Source organism: Bos grunniens, chromosome 6 (genome assembly GCF_055505025.1).
Source record: "Bos grunniens cultivar Pamir isolate PY7600 chromosome 6, Bosgru_T2T1.0, whole genome shotgun sequence".
Lineage (NCBI taxonomy): Eukaryota > Metazoa > Chordata > Mammalia > Artiodactyla > Bovidae > Bos > Bos grunniens.
This window is the reverse complement of record NC_141170.1, coordinates 61,848,828-61,875,010: the sequence shown is the minus strand read 5'-3', so window position 1 is coordinate 61,875,010 and position 26,183 is coordinate 61,848,828. Positions and strand designations below refer to the sequence as shown.

Here is a 26,183-nt window from a genome sequence, read left to right as displayed (position 1 = left end):
TCAGCCACTTCAGTCTTATCTGACTTTTTGTGGCCCTGTGGACTGTAGCATGCCAGGCTCCTCTGTCTGTGGGATTATCCAGGTAAGAATACTGGAGTGGGTTGCCATACCCTCCTCCAGGAGATCTTCCTGAATCAGGGATCAAACTGGAGTCTCTTGCGTTGCAGGTGGATTCTTTACCCCTGAGCCACCTGGGAAGCCCAATAAATCATCTACTGATTTTTAAAAACTCTTGTAACACCATAGCAGTGATGTTAATTGCCATTTTAAAGATTTTCTGCAAGTTCGTATTTTGTTTCAGTTGTCTATTGCTGTGTATCAACCAGAGGCTTCCCAGATGGCACTAGTGGTATAGAACCTGCCTGCCAGTGCAGAAGACATAAGAGACGTGGGTTCGATCCCTGGGTCCAGAAGATCCCATGGAGGATGACACAGCAACCCACTCCAGTATTCTTGTCTGGAGAGTCCCATGGACAGAGGAGCCTGACAGGTTACGGTCCATAGGATCACAAAGTCAGACACAACTGAAGTGACTTAGCATACATGCCTGTGTACCAACTCGCCCCAAAATTCAGTGACTTAAACCAGCGATTTACCATTTCTCCCTCCTGCATCTGGCTCCTCTGTGCTCCTCCATGAGGGCTTGCTCACTCCAGCTTTTTCTCATCATTTGGATTCATTGTAGGGATTGCTTTCCCAGAGAAAGGAAGTGGAAGCTACCAGGCCTCTTCAGGCCCGGGCTTGGAAGTCCCAGAACATCTCTGTACCTGCATCCCATCTGTGTGAGTCATTAAGGTAAGACCAGAGTCAAAGGGATCTTAAAAAAGTCTTAGGAAGTAGACTCCATCTCATGATGTCAGGAGAGACATGTGCATGTAGGCAGGAGAGGTTTTCATGATGGCCAACTATAAAAGCTGCGGAAACCCCCAGTTATAACTGTATTAAATGACATAATACATGAAAATGTAGTAAATTCATAACCTGAAACATAGCAAATGCTCAACAAGCATTGCTAATAATGATAATTGTTGTGACGATGATGATTTGTTAAGGCTGGACAGTGAGTCTGTAAATTCCACCCTTCTAAAACCTTGCAGATTCTGAAATGAGGGGAAAAAAGACCAAAGGCTATGCAGATAGGAGATAAATTATCACCACTGCTGGTGATAAAGATAACGCAGAGCATTTTTGTACTTCCTAACACTAAATACAAGAATTGGACAATCTTCCATTCCAACACTGGTGTGGGGGGCAAGGCGGGCGGGGGGGGGTCTGCTTCATAGAACCTGAAGCCTGGCGCATACCCACGCTCTCCGAGGACAAACAGGTCCATTCCCCATGAGAGGGGTGAGCAGGTGAGTTAAGCTTGCCTGCTTTATTCTTCCTACATTTTCCAGTCAAATAAGTCACCTTCTAACTTCCCACCTGAGCTCTGGGGAGGGTAAATGAGACAGAAAAGAGAGGCCAGGAGCCTTCCACTCCAGAAGAAACTTCCAGTTAGGAGAAGAAAGGCTTCTTGCCTAACACAGATATTCACTTATTTCCACTTCAGCATTCATACATGATGAAAGCCTTCAGTTACCCAGAACCATTTAAATTGGATATCTAGTTTGGCATAGCCCAAATTATATCACTGTGAAATATCTTAATAGAAGAGAAGACAGTGAACAATAGGGTGTTACATATCTTAAATGTAAAAGAAGCAATTACATGCAAATATGCATATCAGAATACTTTCATAGGGTAAGTGCTTAGCAAGGCTTTGGAAAAAGTCACTTTATCTGTCTAGAAATAGTTTGTTTTAAATCACTAAGTTTTGGGATACATTGATATGCCACAATACACAACTAAAAAGAAAAAGTGCAAACTCACAAACACCTTTGAAAATGGTTAATGTTGAAATTCCTACAGAGTAACAGGAATTCAGCTACAAAGTAATTGGGTATGACAAAGTATGCTGGCCAGTCTTTTCAACTCAGATTCTTGTAAGTCTTTTTGTTAATGGTCATATGATTTAAATAAAAGTAAGTCTTGTGGTAGATGGCTCACAAAGATCCTAGGTGTTGAGTTACGTACAATCTAAAAGTGAGGTGATATTGATTTAAAGATAGCTATCACTTCAGGGATTTAGCTTATATCATAATTTTGCTGCAATTAAACAGAATTCATTCTACAAATTAAAGTATGTTGGCTATTATATAGTTAGGAAAACAGTTTGTATAATACTGGAATCAAGATTGCCAGGAGAAATATCAATAACCTCAGATATGCAGATGACACCACCCTTATGGCAGAAAGTGAAGAACTAAAGAGCCTCTTGATGAAACTCAAAGAAGAGAGTTGAAAAAGTCGGCTTAAAGCTCAACATTCAGAAAATTAGGATCATGGCATCCGGTCCCTTCACTTCATGGGAAATAGATGGGGAAACAGTGGCTGACTTTGTTTTTTGGGGCTCCAAAATCACTGCAGATGGTCACTGCAGCCATGAAATTAAAAGACGCTTACTCCTTGGAAAGAAAGTTATCACCAACCTAGGCAGCATATTCAAAAGCAGAGACATTACTTTGTCAACAAAGGTATGTCTAGTCAAGGCTATGGTTTTTCTAGTGGTCATGTATGGATGTGAGAGTTGGAGTATAAAGAGAGCTGAGCACTGAAGAATTGATGCTTTTGAACTGTGGTGTTGGAGAAGACTCTTGAGAGTCCCTTGGACTGCAAGGAGATCCAACCAATGCATCCTAAAGGAAATGGAAGGACTGATGTTGAAGTTGAAACTCCAATACTTTGGCCACCTGATGCGAAGAACTGACTCATTGGAAAAGACCCTGATGCTGGGAAAGATTGAAGGTGACAACAGAGGTTGAGATGGTTGGATGGCATCACTGACTCAATGGACGTGAGTAAACTTTGGGAGTTGGTGTGCTGCAGTCCATGGGGTCACAAAGAGTCAGACACAACTGAGCTACTGAACTGAATACTGAGTTAATGAAAGGATTAAAAAAATTGCAGCTGTGGATCCAATTCAAAGGGAATAATACCCACTTCCAAGGAAATACTTCCTTGAAATCTCATTTTCATTCCAGAGTATTTTAAAGCTTTGACATGGGTACACTTAAAACAGAGCAAAGCCCAGATGTCAGGTGTCTTATTCCAAGAGTGATTACAGAATCTAACTCAGAAATGAAATCACAAAATTGAAAGGGTGTCCTTCATAATGCTTAATCTGATCCATTATGTATCGTGTCATTCAGAGGGTTTCTTGTCACTGAGTATATTTCCTTCAGATTTTATTCTGAGCATCAGCTGAAATATTTATTGGCTAGGCATTGCATAGACCAGACTCCAAACTGGTTGGTGTGTAGAGTTACAAAGGAAGAGGTCCATACTGCTCCCTTTATTCTTTAGGCTCATCCATCTAGGAGGCAGGACCACCACAACTGTCAGGAATAGGAGCACTGTGAGGGGGATGTTTGCGTGCAAAGGTCAGTTGGAATAATTGGAATCAAACTGTCATATCTGATATCCCAGTCAAGCATGAGCTGGTCAAATTTAGTTAAAAGGGAAAAGCCAGGATGTATCTAATCTAAGAAAGAGACCTCTGAACTGGAGTGGAGGGCCCAGCGGGGAAACTGGTCCATTTGCGCATGATGAGAACGCTGAAAAGATGTTCAGAAGCCCAAATAATCTATGTAGAGTATCAATTATGATAACAATAAAAAGGAACATGTAGGAGAAATGTAGACAGATCCAGAGGCTCCCACCTCTGAGAAGCTACCATCTGTAAGTATGTATCTGCAGACTCAAGGGGGATGAGAGCCTTTGTAAAATACAAATTTCATAATTTAATGAAATTACTCTGAATTAGGAATCTTACAAAGGGTGAGGCTGCGAGGTTCTTATCACATGGGTCTCCCAGTTTTTTGGCATACCTCCTCTTCACAGGTGGAAAATGGACTTCTCTCTGAATCTAGACGCTGTTTTTGACCAACAGGGTGCAGAAGAAATGGCACAGTGCCAGTTTCTGAGTCCAGGCTCTTAGAAACTGGCCCCTTTATTTTCTGTCTCTTGAAGCACCAGTTCTTTAGACCCCAGTCACCCTTGGAGGCTTCCCAAGTTGTTCAGTGGTAAAGAATCTGCCTGCCAATACAGAAGACGCAGGAGACACAGGTTTCATTCCTGGATTGGGAGGATCCCTTGGAGAAGGAAATGGCAACCCACTCCAGTATTCTTACTTGGAAAATCCCATAGATAGAAGAGTCTTTCAGACAACAATCCATGGGGTCACAAAGAATTGGACAAGACTGAGCACACACAGACCTCCTTGGCTGCTGCTGCTGCTGCTAAGTCGCTTCAGTCGTGTCCGACTCTGTGCGACCTCCTTGGAGAGATCCCTTAAGACAAGTGAGTGGTAGCACCATCTTGTGGGCAAGGAGGAGGAGCTGTCTTGGAAGCAGGTCTCTACCCCCACTTCTTCCCATACCTACAGAGTCTGCCCAGCTGATGGATGCTGTATGGAGCAGAGACCTTCTCCCAACTAAAACCTGCCCAAATTGCGGATTCAAGAGAAAAATGATTATTTTAAGCCAGCGATTTTTATTTGTTATATAGTAATCAATAAGTAAAAGTGGTAAAATGAACAAACCCAGTGTAGTGTGGACCAGCTAAGGTGAGTTTGTGGGGTAGATCTGGATTTGTATCTTGAGATTTGTTAAAATGTTGGGTAGGTCATCTAATTTCCTCAAGTTTCATTGCCCCTCCAGCTTCTGAGAGTTGAGCGTAATAAAAACCTCCTTCCAAGGTGAGCTTGAGAAATAAATGAAATACTATACATAAGCGCCTAAAACAATACCTGAAAAGTAGCGGGGACTTAAACATCCTGAATCAGAATTTGCGAAAAGCCCTAGGCAATACAGAAAAGAGGTTTTAGTTTATAAGGAAATGAGAATTACTTGAATAGCTGCTTCTTTGTAAATTGTGGTATGAAATGGGTCCTTATTCTCAAATTATGCCACCTATATAATCATATATGCTTTAACTAGAGGAAACTATATTAAAGCAGTGTATTTTTAAAATGTTGATATAACACATAAATATGAATTCAGCCCAGTTTATGAGGTATTAGGTTAATAAGTTGCATCTTTAAATAATAGAGCAGCCACACCTTATAACTTATTTTTTAAAAATCATCTGCCCCCCCCCCCAAAAAAATCCCTTGAAACTATAGGTAGAAAGCAGATTTCAATAAAATGACATTCAGAATAAAAAGTTAGCATTTTCTCCTTGTAATGTCAGATGTGCTAAAATCTTCTACTAAAAATTGTCACTTCTTTCACACACAAAGGATCCCTTTAATGTTGCTTTAAATCTCCATGAGGGTTCAGAGATCACTTTTTAACTCCTGTTAATCTTTTAGATCTAGATGCACAGTTTGCTTGCCACGGATGTTCCAAAGAGCATGAAGTGCCCACATTTATGAGGGAAGGACCACTCTTGATAAAACTGAGCAGCCGTCTTTATCTAAGGAAAGATTTCAATACAGATCTCATGTATGATTGAAACCTGTCTCATTCCAAGTGGCTACTCTGATAGAATGACCCAGCTTTGCATAAGCTGGTCATTCTTGTGTGCGTGTGATGGTTATTGTAACCCCGCACAATATTGATGTTCCTGTCCATGTTTGGGATAGAGGAAGGTAGAGAGGAGGCATGACAAGAAGGGGGAGATGGAGCTCTTGAGTGAATCAACACATGATTCCAGCCAGAGTTAGATGGATGATAACTTGAATCTGGAAAGGCTTGATTCATTTGTTCATTGATTCTGCTCTATAAATCTGAGAGTAGAATGGAACAGGAAGAGAAGGCCCTGGCATCTAAGAATTTTGAAACAGAAACAGGTTTTGTTTTTTAACTTTGTGTTTGGTGTTCCTTGGAAAGGGCTGGATACTTGGGCAGTCTGGTCCCTCTGGGGCAGGAGAGCCAGGATACTGAGCATCATCAGGACGGGCGGAGGGGGGCAGTTGGGCAGGAGCCTTCCTTCATGTCCCTCACATGATTATCTAAAGAAAAGGAACTGAGAGCATTGGCTAAATGCTTTCCTTCTTTTACTGAGATTTCTAAAAAATATTTGAAACTCATTCTTTGGATCCGGTACTTATTTTATAATCTTTTCTTTTTGTTGTTCATTACCCTTTTCCTTTTGGAAACTTACAGTCTGTTTCACTGTGTCAAAAAGAAAAACAAGAAGGTTTTCGCTTTTGCTGATATTATGAATAGTGTTAAAGCAGACTCACGCTCTGCAGGCAGTTTCTATTGTTGTATAAGCGGGAAAGGGGTCCCTTTTTATACTCAGCTGATCCCAAAATGCGAATGTAAATTGCCTGCCTGTAGTACCTGCAGATGGGGGTAAGGCAGTACAGGTTTCTAGGACCCAGGTTTCATGTGATACCACAGCATCCAAGAATCACAGCACTGGCATCGTGGATTCAGTTCTGCCCAGTGTTTCCCAGCTGTCCGACCTGGGGCAGGTTCAAATATCAGTCTTTCTGTCAGAACAAAAAACGCCTATATTGTATATCTTACGGAGTCCTGAGGATTAAATTCTTACGTTGTATACACACAGTGATCCCTACATAGAAAGCATTCTTTTCTTAAAACTCTTCCAAATATAATACACAAGTCTTAAACTGACTCGAAGTCACTATTAAGTAATTAAGTTTCAGTAAAATAACTAAAATTTAGTACTCACATCGGAGAAGGCAATGGCACCCCACTCCAGTACTCTTGCCTGGAAAATCCCATGGATGGCGGAGCCTGGTAGGCTGCAGTCCATGGGGTCGCTAAGAGTCGGACACGACTGAGCGACTTCCCTTTCACTTTTCACTTTCACGCATTGGAGAAGGCAGTGGCACCCCACTCCAGTACTTTTGACTGGAGAATCCCAGGGACGGGAGAGCCTGGTGGGCTGCCATCTATGGGGTCGCACAGAGTTGGACACAACTGAAGCGACTTAGCAGCAGCAGTACTCACATGGAGTAGATGCTCAAGAATTCAATCTCATCTTAAGAGAAATGAAAGTGGAGAGGAGGTGGGGGCCAGTTACCCCTGGACCTAGCCTTCTCAGGCATTCCTGCAGCACCAGCTCTGCCAAACCAGCTCTAGTTCCCAGAACCCATCCCCGATCATTCCAATCCCTGTCATCTCCCACTCCTGCCCACAGTGGGGCTAACCCTTTCTCTGTCAATATACCCAGATTCCTCATACCTGTATGACTCACCAACTCCTCTGGGTGAGGCCAGCTAGATGCCCACAGGAATGGTGGTAGAGACACAGCCTTTGAGACCCATCCTCCAGGCCAGGGCTTCCATTAAGCCACATTCCCTGAGTGCAGCTCCTGATTTTTTTTGTTGTAACAGCCCAAGGGAGAGGAAATTGGAGGAAAAGGGTATTTTTCCCCACCCCGCAGGAAAAAGCAGGGACTGAAGGATGATGAGGTGAGACGAGATTTCTGCCATGAAGCCAGACAATGGCAGTGCAGTTTTAAATTCCCATGCAATTCTCATAAAAACAATGAGAAATCAAATAGCGCTGAGGTAATGGTCTAGCTACTATGACTTTGGGGACCAGTTAGCAACTTTGCCACTTTCTTTACAGCAAGTTTCATTTTGTGTTCCATTTAAGTCACGCACAGCCCGGCTTGTGTAACACCCATTTAGAAGTTGGAGAGATTTGAGTTTTTCTGCTAGAGAAATTTCTGGTCTTCTAACAGCCTTGTGTGTGCATGTAGTATAACATTTGTATCCTAGAGGTGACATGAGGTGGTAAAGGGACGTGAAATGGGCTGAAACATCTTGGCTTCTATGTGGGATTTGGACAGTACCTCTGTGACCTTGGGCAGTTCTCTCTGGAACTCTTTTCCTCATCTGTGGAATGAGGTGGATGAAAAACAGGACTTCTGGGACCTCTTCCAACTTCAGTATTGCATTATTCCATTTCTTTGAAACTACCTAGCAGTTTCGTTTTATTTTTTTTTTTCATATTGAGAGGAAGTCAGGAGTCTAACTCTACCTTTGTGATTATGACTATGATCTGAAAAATGATGATAATATCACCTATTTTCCTTGACTCAGAAATTTGTCATGATAATGGATGGAAAAGCACTTCTGAAACTGAAGTATATTATAAAAGTGAACACTGTTGATTATTTGAATGTGGAAAGTATAACAGAGGACAACCAAGACCGTTCCCAACTGTCCTGTATTGAAACTGGGGGCTGTGAGTATGATGAAATAAGCAAAAAGGACATCTTGTCTAGGCCTACCAATGGGAATTTGAGGTTTACAAAATCATCAGGACTTTGGATAAGGTGGTTAAACATAAACTCCTTGATAGAAGGGGTTGGATCTCCACCCTGAATTGTGTGATGGGATTAATCAGGTGTGTACATACAGCACATGATACACACAGAGATCACTGAGTAATCAAGGTTGAAGGTTCAGAACCTGGAGCTGGAAACACTTGAGTTTGAGACCTGGCTCTGTGCCATTTTCTGACTCAGTGACCTTGTTACTGCTGCTGTTCAGTTGCTCAGTTGTGTCCGACTCTTTGTAATCCCATGGACTGTAGCACGCCAGGCTTCCCTGTGCTTCACCACCTCCTGGAGCTTGTTCAAACTCATGTCCATCAAGTCCATGATACCATCCCACCATCTCATCCTCTGTCATCACCTTCTCCTCCTGCCTTCAGTCTTTCCTATCACCAGGGTCTTTTCTAATTAGTCAATTCTTTGCATCAGGAAATAAATATTGGAGCTTCAGCATCAGTCCTTCCAATGAATATTCAGGGTTGATTTCCTTTAGGATTAACATGTTTGATCTCCTTGCAGTCCAAGGGACTCCCAAGAGTCTTTTCCAACACCACAGTTCAAAAGCACCAGTTCTTTGGTGCTCAGCTTTCTTTATAGTCCAACTCTCTCATCTATACAGATCAGATCAGATCAGTCATGACTACTGAAAAAACCATTGCTTTGACTAGACCGACCTTCTTTGGCAAAGTAATGTCTCTGCTTTTTAATATACTGTCTAGGTTGGTCATAGCTTTTCTTCCAAGCAGCAAGTGTTTTTTAATTTCATGGCTGTGATCATCATCTGAAATGATTTTGGAGCCCCCCAAAATAAAAGTCTGTCACTGTTTCCACTGTTTCCCCATCTATTTGCCATGAAGTGATGGGACCAGATGCCATGATCTTAGTGTTTTGAATGTTGAATTTTAACCAGCTTTTTCACTTTCCTCTTTCACTTTCATCAAGAGGCTCTTCAGTTCCTCTTCGATGTCTGCCCTAAGGATAGGATCATCTGCATATCTGAGGTTATTGATATTTCTCCTGGCAATCTTGATTCCGGCTTTTGCTTTATACAACCCGGCCTTTCTCATGATGTACTCTGCATATAGGTTAAATAAGCAGGGTGACAATATACAGCCTTGACGTACTCCTTTTCCTATTTGGAACCAGTCCTTTGTTCTTGGTGTTGCATCTTTACCTGCATACAGTTTTCTCAAGAGGCAGGTAAGGTCATTTGGTATTCCCTTTTCTTTCAGAATTTTCCAGTTTGTTGTGATCCACATGGTCAAAGGCTTTAGCATAGTCAGTGAAGCAGAAGTAGATGTTTTTCTGGAATTCTCTTGCTTTTTCTGTGATCCAGTGGATGTTGGCAATTTGATTTGATGCCTCTTCTAAATCCAGCTTGAACATCTGAAAGTTCTCAGTTCACGTACTGTTGAAGCCTTGCTTGGAGAGTTGAGCATTACTTTGCTTGCGTGTGATATGAGTGCACTTGTGCAGTAGTTTGAACATTTTGGGCATTACCTTTCTTTGGGATTGGAATGAAAACTGACCTTTTCCAGTCCTGTGGCTACTGCTGAGTTTTCCAGATTTGCTGGCATGTTGAGTGCATCACTTTCACAGCATCATCTTTCAGGATTTGAAATAGCTCAACTGGAATTCCATCACTTTCACTAGCTGTGTTCGTAGTGATGCTTCCTAAGACCCACTTGACTTTACACTCCAGGATGTCTGGCTCTAGGTGAGTGATCACACCATTGTGGTTATCTGGGTCATTAAGATCTCTTTTGTTTAGTTCTTCTGTGTTTTCTTGCCACCTCCTCTTAATATCTTCTGTTGAGAGGTCTATACCATTTCTGTCCTTTATTGTGCTCATCTTTGTATGATATGTCCTCTTGGTATCTCTAATTGAAGAGATCTCTAGTCTTTCCCATTCTATTGTTTTCCTCTGTTTCTTTGCATTGATCACTTAGGAAGGCTTTCTTATCTCTCCTTGCTATTCTTTGGAACTCTGCATTCAGATGGGTATACTTTCGTTTTCTTCTTTGCCTTTAGCTTCTCTTCTTTTCTCAGTTATTTGTAAGATCTCCTCAGACAACCATTTTTTCTTTTTGCATTTCTTTCCATTTGGGATGGTTTTGATCACTGCCTCCTGTACAGTGTTACGAACCTCTGTCCTTAGTTCTTTAGGCATTCTGTCCACGAGATCTAATCCCTTGAATCTATTTGTCATTTCCTCTGTATAATTGTAAGGGATTTGATTTAGGTCATACCGGAATGGCCTAGTGGTTTTCCCTACTTTCTTCAATTGAAGTCTGAATTTGGCAATAAGGAGTTCATAATCTGAGCCACAGTCTGCTCCCAGTCTTGTTTTTGCTGACTGTATATAGCTTCTCCATGTTTGGCTGCAAAGAATATAATCGGTCTGATTTCAGCATTGACCATCTGGTGATGTCCATGTGTAGAGTCATCTCTTGTATTGTTAGAAGAGGGTGTTTGTTATGACCAGTGCATTCTCTTGGCAAAACTCTGTTAGCCTTTGCCCTGCTTCAATTTGTACTCCAAGGGCAAACTTGCCTGTTACTCCAGGTATCTCTTGATTTCCTACTTTTGCATTCCAGTCCCTTATGATGAAAAGGACATCTTTTTGGGGGGCGTTAGTTCAAGAAGGTCATGTAGGTCTTCATAAAACTGTTCAACTCAGCTTGTTTGGCATTAGTGGTTGGGGCGTAGACTTGGATTTCTGTGATACTCAATGGTTTGCCTTGGAAATGAACAGAGATGATTCTGTTGTTTTTGAGATTGCACCCAAGTATTGCATTTTGAACTCTTGTTTATTGTGAGGGCTACTCCATTTCTTCTCAGGGATTCTTGCCCATGGTCATCTGAATTAAATTCACCCATTCTGGTCCATTTTTGTTCACTGATTCCGAAAATGTTGATGTTCACTCTTCCCATTTCCTGTTTGACCACTTCCAATTTACCTTGATTCATGGGCCTAACATTCCAGTTTCCTATGCAGTATTGTTCTTACAGCATCGGACTTTACTTTCACCATCAGACACATCCACAAGTGGACATTGTATCCACACGTGGGTGTTAATTCCACTTTGGCTCAGCCTCTTCCTTCCTTCTGGAACTCTTTCTCTGCTCTTTTCCAGTAGTATTTTGAGCACCTATTGACCTGGTGAGTTCATCTTTCAGTGTCATATCTTTTTGTCTTTTCATACCTTTCTTCGGGTTCTCAAGGCAAGAATGCTGAAGTGGTTTGCCATTCTATTCTCCAGTAGACCATTCTTTTTTCAGATCTCTCCACCATGACCCGTCAGTCTTGGATGGCCCTACATGGCTTGACTCACAGTTCCATTGAGTTAGACAAGGCTATGATCCATGTCCATGTGATCAGTTTGGTTAGATTTCTGTGATTGTGGTTTTTATTTCTGTCTGCCCTCTAATGGATGAGGATAAGAGGCTTGTGGAAGCTTCCTGAAGGGAGATAAACTTCCTGGCTGTGGGGTAAACTGGTGGGTGGGGCCATGCTCAGTAAATCTTTAATCCAATTTTCTGCTGATGGGTGGGGCTGTGTTCCCTCCCTGTAGTTTGGCCTCTTCAAAAGGACTTATGCCAGCACCCTGAAGCTCTCAGAAAAGTGCCCCTGACTGTCGACCCATGCCTCTGCTGGAGACTCCTGGATACTCACAGGCAAGTCTGGGTCAGTCTCTTGTGGGGTCATTGCTCCTTTCTCCTGGGTCCTGGTGCACATAAGGTTTTGTTGTGCCTTCCAAGAATCTGTTTCCCAAGTCCTGTGGAAGTTCTGTAAATCAAATCCCACTGGCCTTCAGTCAAATTTCCTGGGGATTCTTAGTCCCTTTGTTGGATACCCAGGTTGGGAAGACTGTTCTGGGCCCTAGAACTTTTGCAACGGTGCGAGAACTTCTTTGGTGTAATTGTTCTGCAGTTTGTGGGTCGTCTGCTCTACAGCTCTATAGTGGAGTTAATGGTGACCTCATCCAAAAGGACTTAGGCCACATGCCATGCTTCCCAAGTGAGCTGCAGTCAGAGCCCCTGTTCCCATAGTAGGCCACTGCTGACCCGTACCTCTGCAGGAGACAAATGCTCAAAGGCAGGTCTGGTTCAGTCTCTTGTAGGGGTCAGTGCTTCTTTCCATGGGTCCTAGTGTGCACAAGGTTTTGTTTGCACCCTCCGAGTGTCTCTGGCAGGTGTGAGGTTTGATTCTGAATGCGATTGCACCCCTTCTACCATCTTGTTTAGGCTTCTCCTTTGCCCTTGGACATGGAGTATCTTTGTTTGGTGGGATCCAACATAATCCTGTCAATTGTTGTTCAGCAGCTAGTTGCAATTTTGGTGTTCTCGAAGAAGATGAGAGCATGTCCTTCTACTCCACCATCTTATTGTTAATAGTGACCTTAAGCAAATTATTTAAGCATATATATGGTTAGAGAAATTCTCTCTAAAATTGAACATATCATAGAATTCTTATGAGGCCTAAATGAGGTAAAGCTTGTGAAATGCTTATCACAGGCCTGGCACATAATAAGCTCTCACTGAATGTTAACTAGATTTATTTTTATCATATTGTTATTATCTATTAGCTCCAGTACCTCCCTGCCTAGAAGATGTTGACAACTCAGCTAGTTAAAGAGGTGACATCAAGCCTGCTTCTACTAGCTGGCAGTCATTAAGGAAAGAAAAAAAAAAAACAAAAACTCATCTGCCAGTGGTATCTTCGTTGCCCACTCAATTAGAAGAGGGAAATATATGTGACATGATGTTACAGTTGGGAGACATTTATATTCTGTTTGTTTGTATTAATCCAGAATGTTTATTTCCAACTGTCTGTCAAGGTTGACATCTTAAGAGGCCATGGTTGTTATAAACATACCAAAAAGTGCTTTTGTAAAATTATCGTCAGAAATAAGTTAATGAGCTAGAAGAATAGGCATGCCCTCATACTTTCCAGTCAGACCACGTTTTTAATCAGAAATTCACAACAATTATTTAACAAATATTTATTGAGGGCTTTCTTCATGCTAGACACTGTTCTAAGCACAGAGGATGTAGAATTTAACGGTGTTAAATTAACTGTTTATTTAACATGCACATCACTTCTGCTGTCATGGATTTCAATTTCTAATGGAGGAAACATTATGTGAAAAAAAGCAAATAAACTAATATATATTTAAATATCTTTATAAACCTTATAAACTCCATGGGATGACTCGTACTGTGAAGAAAAATGAAACAAGGTAAGGAGAAAGAGTAATGGGCAGAATTACCTTTTCCCCAGTAATGAGTGGTCAGGGAAGGTCTGCCTAATGAGGTAGTATTTGAATAGAAACACAAACAGAGAGGAGGAATGGAGACAGTCAGAGACCTGGAGGACAAACGTCTCTGCCAAGAAGTACGTGCAGAGCAGAAGGGGTAACTGCAAAGGTCCTGAGGCAGAGCACATCAAGAAGAAACAAGCTCACTGTGGTGGAAAATATACAGCCTTGACATACTCCTTTACAGCCTTGATGTACTCCTTTTCCTATCTGGAACCAGTCTGTTGTTCCATGTCCAGTTCTAACTGTTGCTTCCTGACCTGCATATAGGTTTCTCAAGAGGCAGGTCAGGTGGTCTGGTATGTCCATCTCTTTCAGAATTTTCCACAGTTTATTGTGATCCACACAGTCAAAGGCTTTGGCATAGTCAATAAAGCACAAGTACAGTTTTTTCTGGCACTCTCTTGCTTTTTCCATCCAGGAGATGTTGGCAATTTGATCTCTGGGTCTTCTGCCTTTCCTAAAACCAGCTTGAACATCTGGAAGTTCATGGTTCACGTATTGCTGAGGCTTGGCTTGGAAAATTTTGAGCATTACTTTACTAGCATTCGAGATGAGAGCAACTGTGGAAAATTCTGAAAGAGATGGGAATACCAGACCACCTGATCTGCCTCTTGAGGAATTTGTATGCAGGTCAGGAAGCAACAGTTAGAACTGGACATGGAACAACAGACTGGTTCCAGATAGGAAAAGGAGTACATCAAGGCTGTATATTGTCACCCTGTTTATTTAACTTATATGCAGAGTACATCATGAGAAATGCTGGACTGGAAGAAACACAAGCTGAAATCAAGATTGCCAGGAGAAATTTCAATACCCTCAGATATGCAGATGACACCACCCGTATGGCAGAAAGTGAAGAGGAACTAAAAAGCCTCTTGATGAAAGTGAAAGTGGAGAGTGAAAAAGTTGGCTTAAAGCTCAACATTCAGAAAACGAAGATCATGGCATCCGGTCCCATCACTTCATGGGAAATAGATGGGGAAACAGCGTCAGACTTTATTTTGTGGGGCTCGAAAATCATTGCAGATGGTGACTGCAGCCATGAAATTAAAAGACGCTTACTCCCTGGAAGGAAAGTTATGACCAACCTAGATAGCATATTCAAAAGCAGAGACATTACTTTGCCAACAAAGGTCCGTATAGTCAAGGCTATGGTTTTTCCTGTGGTCATGTATGGATGTGAGAGTTGGACTGTGAAGAAGGCTGAGCGCCAAAGAATTGATGCCTTTGAACTGTGGTGTTGGAGAAGACTCTTGAGAGTCCCTTGGACTGCAAGGAGATCCAACCAGTCCATTCTGGGGGAGATCAGCCCTGGGATTTCTTTGGAAGGAATGATGCTAAAGCTGAAACTCCAGTACTTTGGCCACCTCAGGGGAAGAGTTGACTGATTGGAAAAGACTCTGATGCTGGGAGGGATTGGGGGCAGGAGGAGAAGGGGACGACAGAGGATGAGATGGCTGGATGGCATCACTGACTCAATGGACGTGAGTCTGGGCGAACTCTGGGAGTTGGTGATGGACAGGGAGGCCTGGCGTGCTGCGATTCATGGGGTCGCAAAGAGTTGGACACGACTGAGTGACTGAACTGAACTGAGATGAGTGCAATTGTGTGGTAGTTTGAGCATTCTTTGGCATTGCCTTTCTTTGGGATTGGAATGAAAACTGACCTTTTCCAGTTCCGTGGCCACTGCTGAGTTTTCCAAATTTGCTGACATATTGAGTGCAACACTTTCAAGACATCACCTTTTAGGATTTAAAATAGCTCAACTGGAATTCCATCACCTCCACTAGCTTTGTTCGTAGTGATGCTTTCTAAGGCCCACTTGACTTCACATTCCAGGATGTCTGGCTCTAAGTGAGTGATCACACCATCGTGATTATCTGGGTCGTGAATATCTTTTTTATATAGTTCTTCTGTGTATCCTTGCCACCTCTTTTTAGTAACTTCTGCTTCCATTAGGTCCATACCATTTCTGTCCTTTATTGTGCCCATCTTTGCATGAAATGTTCCCTTGGTATCTCTAATTTTCTTGAAGAGATCTCTAGTCTTTCCCATTCTATTGTTTTCCTCTGTTTCTTAGCATTGATTGCTGAGGAAGGCTTTCTTATCTCTCTTGCTATTCTTTGGAATTCTGCATTCAGATGCTTATATCTTTCCTTTTCTCCTTTGCTTTTCGCTTCTCTTCTTTTCACAGCTATTTGTAAGGCCTCCTCAGACAGCCATTTTGCTTTTTTGCATTTCTTTTCCATGGGGATGGTCTTGCTCCCTGTCTCCTGTACAATGTCACGAACCTCCGTCCATAGTTCTTCAGGCACTCTATCTGATCTAATCCCTTCAATCTATTTGTCACTTTTACTGTATAATCATAAGGGATTTGATTTAGGTCATACCTGAATAGTCTTGTGGTTTTCCCCACTTTCTTCAATTTAAGTCTGAATTTGGTAATAAGGAGTTCATGATCTGAGCCACAATCAGCTCCCGGTATTGTTTTTGCTGACTATATACAGCTTCTCCATCTTTGGCTGCAAAGAATATAATCAATCTGATTTTGGTGTTGGCCATCTGGTGATGTCCATGTGTAGAGTCTTCTCTTGTACTGCTGGAAGAGGGTGTTTGCTATGACCAATGCATCATAGTTCTTAGCAGTTCTTAGCAGAACTCTACTAGCCTTTGCCCTGCTTCATTCTATAGTCCAAGGCCATATTTGCCTGTTACCCCAGGTGTTTCTTGACTTCCTACTTTTACATTCCAGTCCCCTGTCATGACAAGGACATATCTTTTGGGTGTTAGTTCTAAAAGGTCTTGTAGGTCTTCATAGAACTGTTTAACTTCAGCTCCTTCAGTGTTACTGGTTGGGGCATAGACTTGGATTACCCTGATATTGAATGGTTTGCCTTGGAAACGAACAGAGATCATTCTGTATTTTTTGAGATTGCATTCAAGTACTGCATTTCAGACTTTTTTGTTGATTATGATGACTATGATAGGAAAAGGAGTATGTCAAGGCTGTATATTGTCACCCTACTTATTTAACTTATATGCAGAGTACATCATGAGAAATGCTGGGCTGGATGAAGCACAAGCTAGAATCAAGATTGCTGGGAGAAATGTCAATAACCTCAGATATGCAGATAATACCACCCTTACAACAGAAAATGAAGAGGAACTTAAGAGCCTCTTGATGAAAGTGAAAGAGGAGAGTGAAAAAGTTGGCTTAAAGCTCAACATTCAGAAAACGAAGATCATGGCATCGGGTCCCATCACTTCATAGCAAATAGATGGGGAAACAGTGGAAACAGTGGCTGACTTTATTTTTCTGGGCTCCAAAATCACTGCAGATGGTGATTGCAGCCATGAAATTAAAAGACACTTACTCCTTGGAGGGAAAGTTATGACCAAACTAGACAGCATATTAAAAAGCAGAGACATTACTTTGTCAACAAAGGTCCATCTAGTCAAGGATATGGTTTTTCCATTGGTCATGTATGGATGTGAGAGTTGGACTGTAAAGAAAGCTGAGTGCCAAAGAATTGATGCTTTTGAACTGTGGTGTTGGAGAAGACTCTTGAGAGTCCCTTGGACTGCAAGGAAATCCAACCATTCCATCCTAAAGGAGATCAGCCCTGGGTGTTTATTGGAAGGACTGATGTTGAAGCTGAAACTCCAATCCTTTGGCCACCTAATGTGAAGAGCTGACTCATTTGAGAAGACCCTGATGCCAGGAAAGATTGAGGGCAGGAAGAGAAGGAAACAACATCAGATGAGATGGTTGGGTGGCGTCACTGACTCAATGGACATAAATTTGAGTAAACTCCCTGATGGACAGGGAGGCCTGGTGTGTTGCAGTTCATTGGGGTCACAAAGAGTCAGACACTACTGAGCAACTGAAGTGAACTGAACTGAACTGTGGTGGAGAATAGATGGAAATAGGGTAATTTTCACAAAATATAGCATCCTGTATGCTAGGCACCCACCAACCAGAATAGGTACCATCTATCAGCAGCCAGTAAGCTGCACCTGTGTGTCTCTGCTGAGCATTAGCCTTGTGGAAAAGGAGGTCAGGGAATGTGTGGAGATCATGTGCAGCCATGTATGTCATCTCACCTTCATTTCTAGACTTAGCTTCATAAACTTTACCCACAAAAGATAAGGGTTATCACTATTTATTTGGATAGCATCTCATTCATTGATTACACTTATTTTTAAAAGTTATTCTAAAAGAAAATTCCAGAAGTATTTCCAACATTGTTGGAAAAGAGGGTATGTCACTGTTGACTTGGATATATGGAAGTTTGTTATAAATAGATTAGATCAGTGTTTTAAGTTCAGCAGTTGTTCAGTGTCCTAATGAGGTAGAAAGGCAAAGCCTAACCTGCGTCTCCTGCCTCTTGGGTCCCTGGAAACTAGAATGGGAAGGAAAGAGACATGGTAATCGGATCTTCCAGAAAGCAGGTGGAAAATGGCCCCAAGCTTTGGAAATAATACTCTTACAAGAGAGGAAATACCATGTACACATATGTGTCCTAGGTAAACAGGAAATTCTCTCTCAGGTGGCAGAGGGTGGGGCCAGCTTTGGTCTCTGGGTGCTGGAAAATGGCATTGGCTTTGCTTGGTGTAGCTCCAAGTGGATCCCTTAACCAATTCTCCTAGGAAACCTGTTACAAATTCCTTAAGAGGGAAAACTAAGGCAGCAGTTAGTTTGTTGGCTCAAGGAACACCAGCTTTATCTTGTCTACATCAAGGAAAACAGAAGCAGTGAGATTGTTGGAAATCAATAGCTGAGGCATCTCGGAGTCCAGCAGGAGCTGCTGTGATGTGACCTTCCTCAGGGACAGTGGGGATGCATGATACAGTTTTGACAACTGCTAAGACCCCAGGGCACTTTGTAAATATTAGAGTCTATCTTTGCAGCAAAATGCAGTGGCACACAAGCGGGACGCATAAGCCACATTGTTTCATAGCAGATCCTCAAGGTAATCAAGAGTCTCATACTGGCTATTACTTTTACATTCGGACATCCACCCGTTCACTCAGGGCATACTAAGTGCACGGCTGAGCTGTCCACCACTTGCTTTCCCCCAGTCTGATCTGAAAGTTGAGGGAACATAAGTTACACAAGGTGTTAACAATGTAACAGAGGATTATGTGGCTTTTGGCTCTGAAATCCGAGATGCCAGGTCCAGTATTTGGAATTCACCACTTTGTGTGTCTTCTTTCTCTCAGCTTTGGTTTTCTCATCTTTTAAATGGGACTAAGCCATGAAATTAAAAGACGCTTACTCCTTGGAAGGAAAGTTATGACCAACCTAGATAGCATATTCAAAAGCAGAGACATTACTTTGCCAACCAAGGTCCGTATAGTCAAGGCTATGGTTTTTCCTGTGGTCATGTATGGATGTGAGAGTTGGAATGTGAAGAAGGCTGAGTGCCGAAGAATTGATGCTTTTGAACTGTGGTGTTGGAGAAGACTCTTGAGAGTCCCTTGGACTGCAAGGAGATCCAACCAGTCCATTCTGAAGGAGATCAGCCCTGGGATTTCTTTGGAGGGAATGATGCTGAAGCTGAAACTCCAGTACTTTGGCCACCTCATGCAAAGAGTTGACTCATTGGAAAAGACTCTGATGCTGGGAGGGATTGGGGGCAGGAGGAGAAGGGGATGACAGAGGATGAGATGGCTGGATGGCATCACTGACTCAATGGACGTGAGTCTGGGCGAACTCTGGGAGTTGGTGATGAACAGGTAGGCCTGGCGTGCTGCGATTCATGGGGTCACAAAGAGTTGGACACGACTGAGCAACTGAACTGAACTGATAGTACTTGACTTATATTGAGAATTAATGAGATAGTGTATGAAAAGAAAAAGGGGCAGCAGAGGATAGGATGGTTAGATAGCATCACTGACTCTATGGACATGAATTTGAGCAAACTCTAGAAGCTAGTGGAGGACAGAGGAGCCTGGCATGTTACAGTCCATAGGGTGGCAAAGAGTAGAATATGACTTATCGACTGAACAACAACCAATACGAAAAGCACTTAACTTTGTGTCTGGCATAGTGGACACATTAATACTAGTTGTTCTGATGATTCAAAATGGAGACATAATTATAAAAGACTGGGGATGGTAGAGGAAGATTAGAAGAAACAAAAGGAAGGAGGAGGAGCAGAAAGATGCAAGGAGATGGGGAGGAGAACATGCAGGGGGAAAATTAGCCAAGAAAATCAAACAAGTGTGCCAAGCTATGTGAAAACAAAACATTGAAATCCCCTATAAATTTTACCAGAGTCAGAGAAATTACTTGAGAGCAAGAGACTGATAGACTGGAAGGGGCCCTAACTGGTTTTTTTTTTTTTTTTTTTTTTTAAGGAGCAGGAGGTAGAAGAAGTGATTTTAACAGTAGGATTTTGTGTGGTCATTGGAATCAAATGATGATTGTTTTTATTCCTAACCATTTACTGAGTGTAAACAGTGAGATGAGTAATACTTTCTGAGCATCCCTGAAACAAAACAGCAATTAAAGAGAGTGCTGGGGTTGTACCTGATGGTTATTAAGATGGAGATTGCAGAGTACAGTTAATAACCATTCCATTTATTTCAGATTAAACTAACCAAGCCATTCCAAAGTGAAAGAGAATTTTGGACCCAACTCCTTCAGTCTGTCTGCATGCGTGCTCAGTCATATCCAACTCTTTGCGACCTCTTAGAGAAGGAAATGGCAACCCACTCCAGTGTTCTTGCCTAGAGAATCCCAGGGATGGGGGAGCCTGGTGGGCTGCCATCTATGGGGTTGCACAGAGTCGGACAGAACTGAAGCAACTTAGCAGCAACAGCAGCAGCAGCAGCAGACTGTAACCCAACAGGCTCCTCTGTCCATGGGGATTCTCTGGGCAAGAATATTGGAATGGGTTGCCATGCCCACCTCCAGGGGATCTTCCCAACCTAGGATCAACCCAGGTCTCTGTGTCTCCTGCTTTGACAGGCAGGTTCTTTACCACTAGCGCCACCTGGGAAGCCCTCAATCTGTCTGTCCACTCCTAATTTTAAGAGGTAACTGTCAGCTTAAAATTCACATCTGACCAAATTCAGATGTAATAGGTGATTATTTTTAACCAGTCCCTTCCTATGTGATAGGAAGATATGGAGAATTTGAGTGGCTTGTTGAAAGTTAAATAGCTGGCATAAATCTCATCTGTCAATAGCATTTCAGATCTTGCTTTCTTCTGGATGTGATTTGGGTAGTTTCTTCCCCTTCGGTAAAATGATATTTCTCTCTCCTCCTCGTCCTATCATTTTGGTTTTTTACAACTTGCTGACCTTTTTCCTAAATAGGTCATTTGGCTGTACAACCAGTAAACTTCATGTTCTGGAAACTTTTGTCCAAGGAAGTTGAATATATTTTTATCTGAATGTGTCCATATTTAAAAACTGCTAAGGTTATCAGTCAGTTCAGTTCAGTTCAGTTCAGTCGCTCAGTCGTGTCTGACTCTTTGCGACCCCATGAATTGCAGCACGCCAGGCCTCCCTGTCCATCACCAACTCTGGGAGTTCACTCAAACTCATGTCCATCGAGTCGGTGATGCCATCCAGCCATCTCATCCTCTGTCACCCCCTTCTCCTCCTGCCCCCAATCCCTCCCAGCATCAGGGTCTTTTCCAGTGAGTCAACTGTTTGCATGAAGTGGCCAAAGTACTGGAGTTTCAGCTTTAGCATTCAGTGCTCCACAAAATAAAATGAAAGTGAATGCCCTTATCCTGTAACAAGACATTTTCAAAGGTTCAAAAGATGCAAAAATGAGGTTTTATTCTGTAAGAAGTAAAATCAGAAGTAAATACAGGATATAGCTCTTTCTCATTAATGCCATTATATTCTGTATACATATGTAACATCCTACTTAAGTTCTATAAAAGACTGGTCATATTATATTTAAACTTTTTATATTATATTGGAGCATGATTGATTAACAATGTTGTGATAGTTTCAGGTATACAGCAAAGTGATTGTTAAACATATATATTTTTTTTCAAATTCTTTCCCCGTTTAGGTTGTTACATGATATTGAGCAGAATTCCCTGTGGCAAACAGTAGGTCCTTGTTGGTTATCTATTTTAAATATAGTAGGGTGTACATCTCAATCCCAAACTCCCTGAACTATCCCCTCCCCTCCCCCCAGTAACCATGAATACATTCTCTTAAGTCTGTGAGTCTATTCCTATTTTAAATAAATTCATTTGTATCATTTATTTTTAGATTGCACATATAAATGATATCATACAATATTTATCTTTCTTTGTCTGACTTACTTCACTCAGTATGACAGTCTCTGGGTTCATCCATGTTGCTACAAATGGAATTATTTCATTCTTTTTAATTGCTGAGTAATATTCCATTGTATATATGTACCAGTTCTTCTTTATCCATTTCTCTGTTGATGGACATTAGTTTGCTTCCATGTCTGCATTGAACATTGGGTGCATGTATCCTTTCAAACCATGTTTTACTCTGGATATATGCCCAGGAGTGGGATTGTATGATCATATGGTAGCTCTATTTTTAGCTTTTTAAGTAGCCTCCAACTTCTATCCATAGTGGCGGTACCAGTTTACATTTCTACCAGCAATGTAGGAGAGGTCCCTTCTCTCCACACCATCTCCAGCATTTACTGTTTGTGGATTTTTTTTTTTTTTTTATGATAGCTAGGCGTGATACCTTATAGTTTTGATTTGCATTTCTCTAATAATCTTTTCATGTGCCTCTTGACCATCTGTATGTCATCTTTGGAGAAATGTCTATTTAGGTCATTTTTTTTATTGCATTGTTTGTTTTGATGATACTCTGTTGCTTGAGCTATTTGCAAATTTTGGAGACTAACCTCTTGTCATTCACATCATTTGCAGATATTTTCTCCTAATCCATGGGTTGTCTTTTCATTTTGTTGTTATGGTTTTCTTTGCTGTGCAAAAGCTTTGAATTTAACTAGGTCCCATTTGTTTGTTTTTGTTTTTATTGCCAATACTCTTGGAGACAGATTTAATAAGATATTGCTATTTTTAATGTCAGAGTGTTGTACCTATGTTTTCCTTTAAGACTTTATAATATCAGGTCTCACATTTAGGTCTTTAATCCATTTTGAGCTTATTTCTTAGGTATGGTTTTAATTTCATTATTTTATATATAGCTGTCCAGTTTTCCCAATACTGTGTATTGAAGAAACTGTCTTTCCCCCATTGTATAGCCTTGCCTCCTGTGTTGTAGATTAATTGATTATGTGCCTGGGTTTATTTCTGGGCTTTCTATCCTGTCCCAGTGATCTGTTTTTGTGACAGCACCATGCTGTTTTGTTGGCTGTAGCCTTGTAGTGTAGTCTGAAGTCAGGAACCTGATTTCTTCCTGCTCTCTTTTCTTTCTCAAGATTGCTTTGGCTATTGGGGTCTTTTGTGTCTCCATACAAATTTTAAGATTATTTTGTTCTAATTCTGTGAAAAATGTCCTTGATAATTTGATACAGACTGTATTAAATCTGTAGATTACCTTGAATAGTATAGTCATTTTGACGATATTGATTTTTTGAATCCAAGAACATGGTCTTTCCATCTCTTTGTGTCATCCTTGATGTCTTTCATCAGCAACTTATAGTTTTCAGAGGACAGGTATTTTGTCTCCTTAGGTAGGATTATTCCTAAGTATTTTTTTTGGTACAATGATAAATGGGATTATATCTTGAATTTCTCTTTCTGATCTTTTGTTGTTAGTGTGTAGAAATGCAATAGGTTTCTGTGTATTAATTTTGTACCCTGTAAGTTTACCAAATTCATTGAGCTCTGGTAGCCTGATTAGGATTTTTTCTCTTTAAATTTTAATCCTCTGGTAGCCTCTTCAGGATTTTCTATGTATAGTGTCATGTTATCTGCAAACAGTGACAGTTTAACTTTTTCCAGTTTGGATTCCTTTTCTTTTTATTCTCTGATTGCCATGGCTAGGACTTCCAAAACTATGTTGAATAAAAGTGTCAAGAGTGGACATCTTTGTCTTATTCCTAATGTTTGTGTTTTTTTTTGTTGTTTGTTTTGTTTTTTTTTACAGTTTTTCCTTATGACTGATCTTTAGTCTCACAACGTTGTGGTTGGAAAAGATGCTTGGTGCTTCAATTTCTTAAATTTATCACGGCTTTTTTTGTGGCTCAGTATGTGGTCAGTCCTAGAGAATGTAAGACTGATCACATTTATATTATACAGTATATGTTTCTAAATATTTTAGCCACTTAATACCATTTTCTAATCAAAATGACATATGTAGGATAAAAATAAGAACTTTTATTTGAAGTAACTTTTCTACCATACTATCATAATATGCTGGAGATGTTTAATGCAGAATCTATAAGGTAGAATGCACCTCAGAATAGGTCTGCTAGCCATGAAGTACTTAAATTAATACAAATTTCAGCAATAGTAAAATCAAATCACAGCATTCTATCTCAATCCCAATTCCATACCATTACATGGCTTGATTGCAATTTTTTCTGCCCCTCCAAACAAGTGGAGGAGGGCAGAAGAAAAAGAAGGACCGTAATGACAATACTGAATAAGGGATAAGACCTAAAAATCCTGATGTAAAGTGATATACAGTCGACCCTTAAACAATGCACAGGTCTATTTACATATGGATATTTTTCAGTTTAGATAAATAGATATAGTGTATTACTATAGTGTAGTTAGGAAGTATCTAGCAAGTATCTGTATTAGTTTCATATTGCATCAATAACAAGCTACCACAAATTTAGTGGCTTCAGATCAGATCATATCAGTCACTCAGTCGTGTCCGACTCTTTGCAACCCCATGAATCGCAGCACGCCAGGCCTCCCTGTCCATCACCAACTCCCAGAGTTCATTCAGATTCACGTCCATCGAGTCAGTGATGCCACCCAGCCATCTCATCCTCTGCCCCCTTCTCCTCTTGCCCCCAATCCCTCCCAGCATCAGAGTCTTTTCCAATGAGTCAACTCTTCACATGAAGTGGCTAAGGTACTGGAGTTTCAGCTTTAGCATCACTCCTTACAAAGAAATCCCAGGGCTGATCTCCTTTAGAATGGACTGGTTGGATCTGCTTGCAGTCCAAGGGACTCTCAAGAGTCTTCTCCAACACCACAGTTCAAAAGCATCAATTCTTCGGCGCTCAGCCTTCTTCACAGTCCAACTCTCACATCCATACATGACCACTGGAAAAAGCAGAGCCTTGACTAGACAAACCTTTGTTGGCAAAGTAATGTCTCTGCTTTTGAATATGCTATCTAGGTTGGTCATAACTTTCCTTCCAAGGAGTAAGCGTCTTTTAATTTCATGGCTGCAGTCACCATCTGTAGTGATTTTGGAGCCCGGAAAAATAAAGTCTGACGCTGTTTCCACTGTTTCCCCATCTATTTCCCATGAAGTGATGGGACCGGATGCCATGATCTTCATTTTCTGAATGTTGAGCTTTAAGCCAACTTTTTCACTCTCCACTTTCACTTTCATCAAGAGGCTTTTGAGTTCCTCTTCACTTTCTGCCATAAGGGTGGTGTCATCTGCATATCTGAGGCTATTGATATTTCTCCCGGCAATCTTGATTCCAGCTTGTGTTTCTTCCAGTCCAGAGTTTCTCATGATATACTCTGCATATAAGTTAAATAAACAGGGTGACAATATACAGCCTTGACGTACTCCTTTTCCTATTTGGAACCAATCTGTTGTTCCATGTCCAGTTCTAACTCTTGCTTCCTGACCTACATACAGATTTCTCAAGAGGCAGATCAGGTGGTCTGGTACTCCCATCTCTTTCAGAATTTTCCACAGTTTATTGTGATCCACACAGTCAAAGGCTTTGGCATAGTCAATAAAGCAGAAATAGATCTTTTTCTGAAACTCTCTTGCTTTTTCATTGTTGGCAATTTGATCTCTGGTTCTTCTGCCTTTTCTAAAACCAGCTTGAACATCAGGAAGTTCACAGTTCACATATTACTGAAGCCTGGCTTGGAGAATTTTGAGCATTACTTTACTAGCGTGTGAGATGAGTGCAATTGTGTGGTAGTTTGAGCATTCTTTGGCATTGCCTTTCTTTGGGATTGGAATGAAAACGGACCTTTTCCAGTCCTGTGGCCACTGCTGAGTTTTCCAAATTTGCTGGCATATTGAGTGCAGCACTTTCACAGCATCATCTTTCAGGATTTGGAATAGCTCAACTGGAATTCCATCACCTCCACTAGCTTTGTTCATAGTGATGCTTTCTAAGGCCCACTTGACTTCACATTCCAGGATGTCTGGCTCTAGGTCAGTGATCACACCATCGTGATTATCTGGGTCGTGAAGATCTTTTTTGTACTGTTCTTCTGTGTATTCTTGCCACCTCTTCTTAATATCTTCTGCTTCTGTTAGGTCCATACCATTTCTGTCCCTTATCGAGCCCATCTTTGCATGATATGTTCCTTTGGTATCTCTGATTTTCTTGAAGAGATCTCTAGTCTTTCCTAT

General features: G+C 41.3%; 1 protein-coding gene across 4 annotated transcripts in view; it reads left to right on the top strand.

Moving 5' to 3' along the window:
* Nucleotides 1–26,183, top strand: part of LOC147370825 (NACHT and WD repeat domain-containing protein 2-like) — a 126,956-nt gene that overhangs the window by 10,309 nt on the left and 90,464 nt on the right. Inside the window, exon 2 of one of the 4 annotated variants that reach the window (XM_086406186.1) lies at nt 686–795. The exons of the other annotated variants lie outside the window; for them this stretch is intronic. Within the exon in view, the coding sequence (XP_086262312.1) occupies nt 686–786 (101 nt within the window). The 3' untranslated portion in view covers nt 787–795. Of the gene's footprint in view, nt 1–685; nt 796–26,183 lie in introns of those variants that run through there. 4 annotated transcript variants of the gene reach the window in all.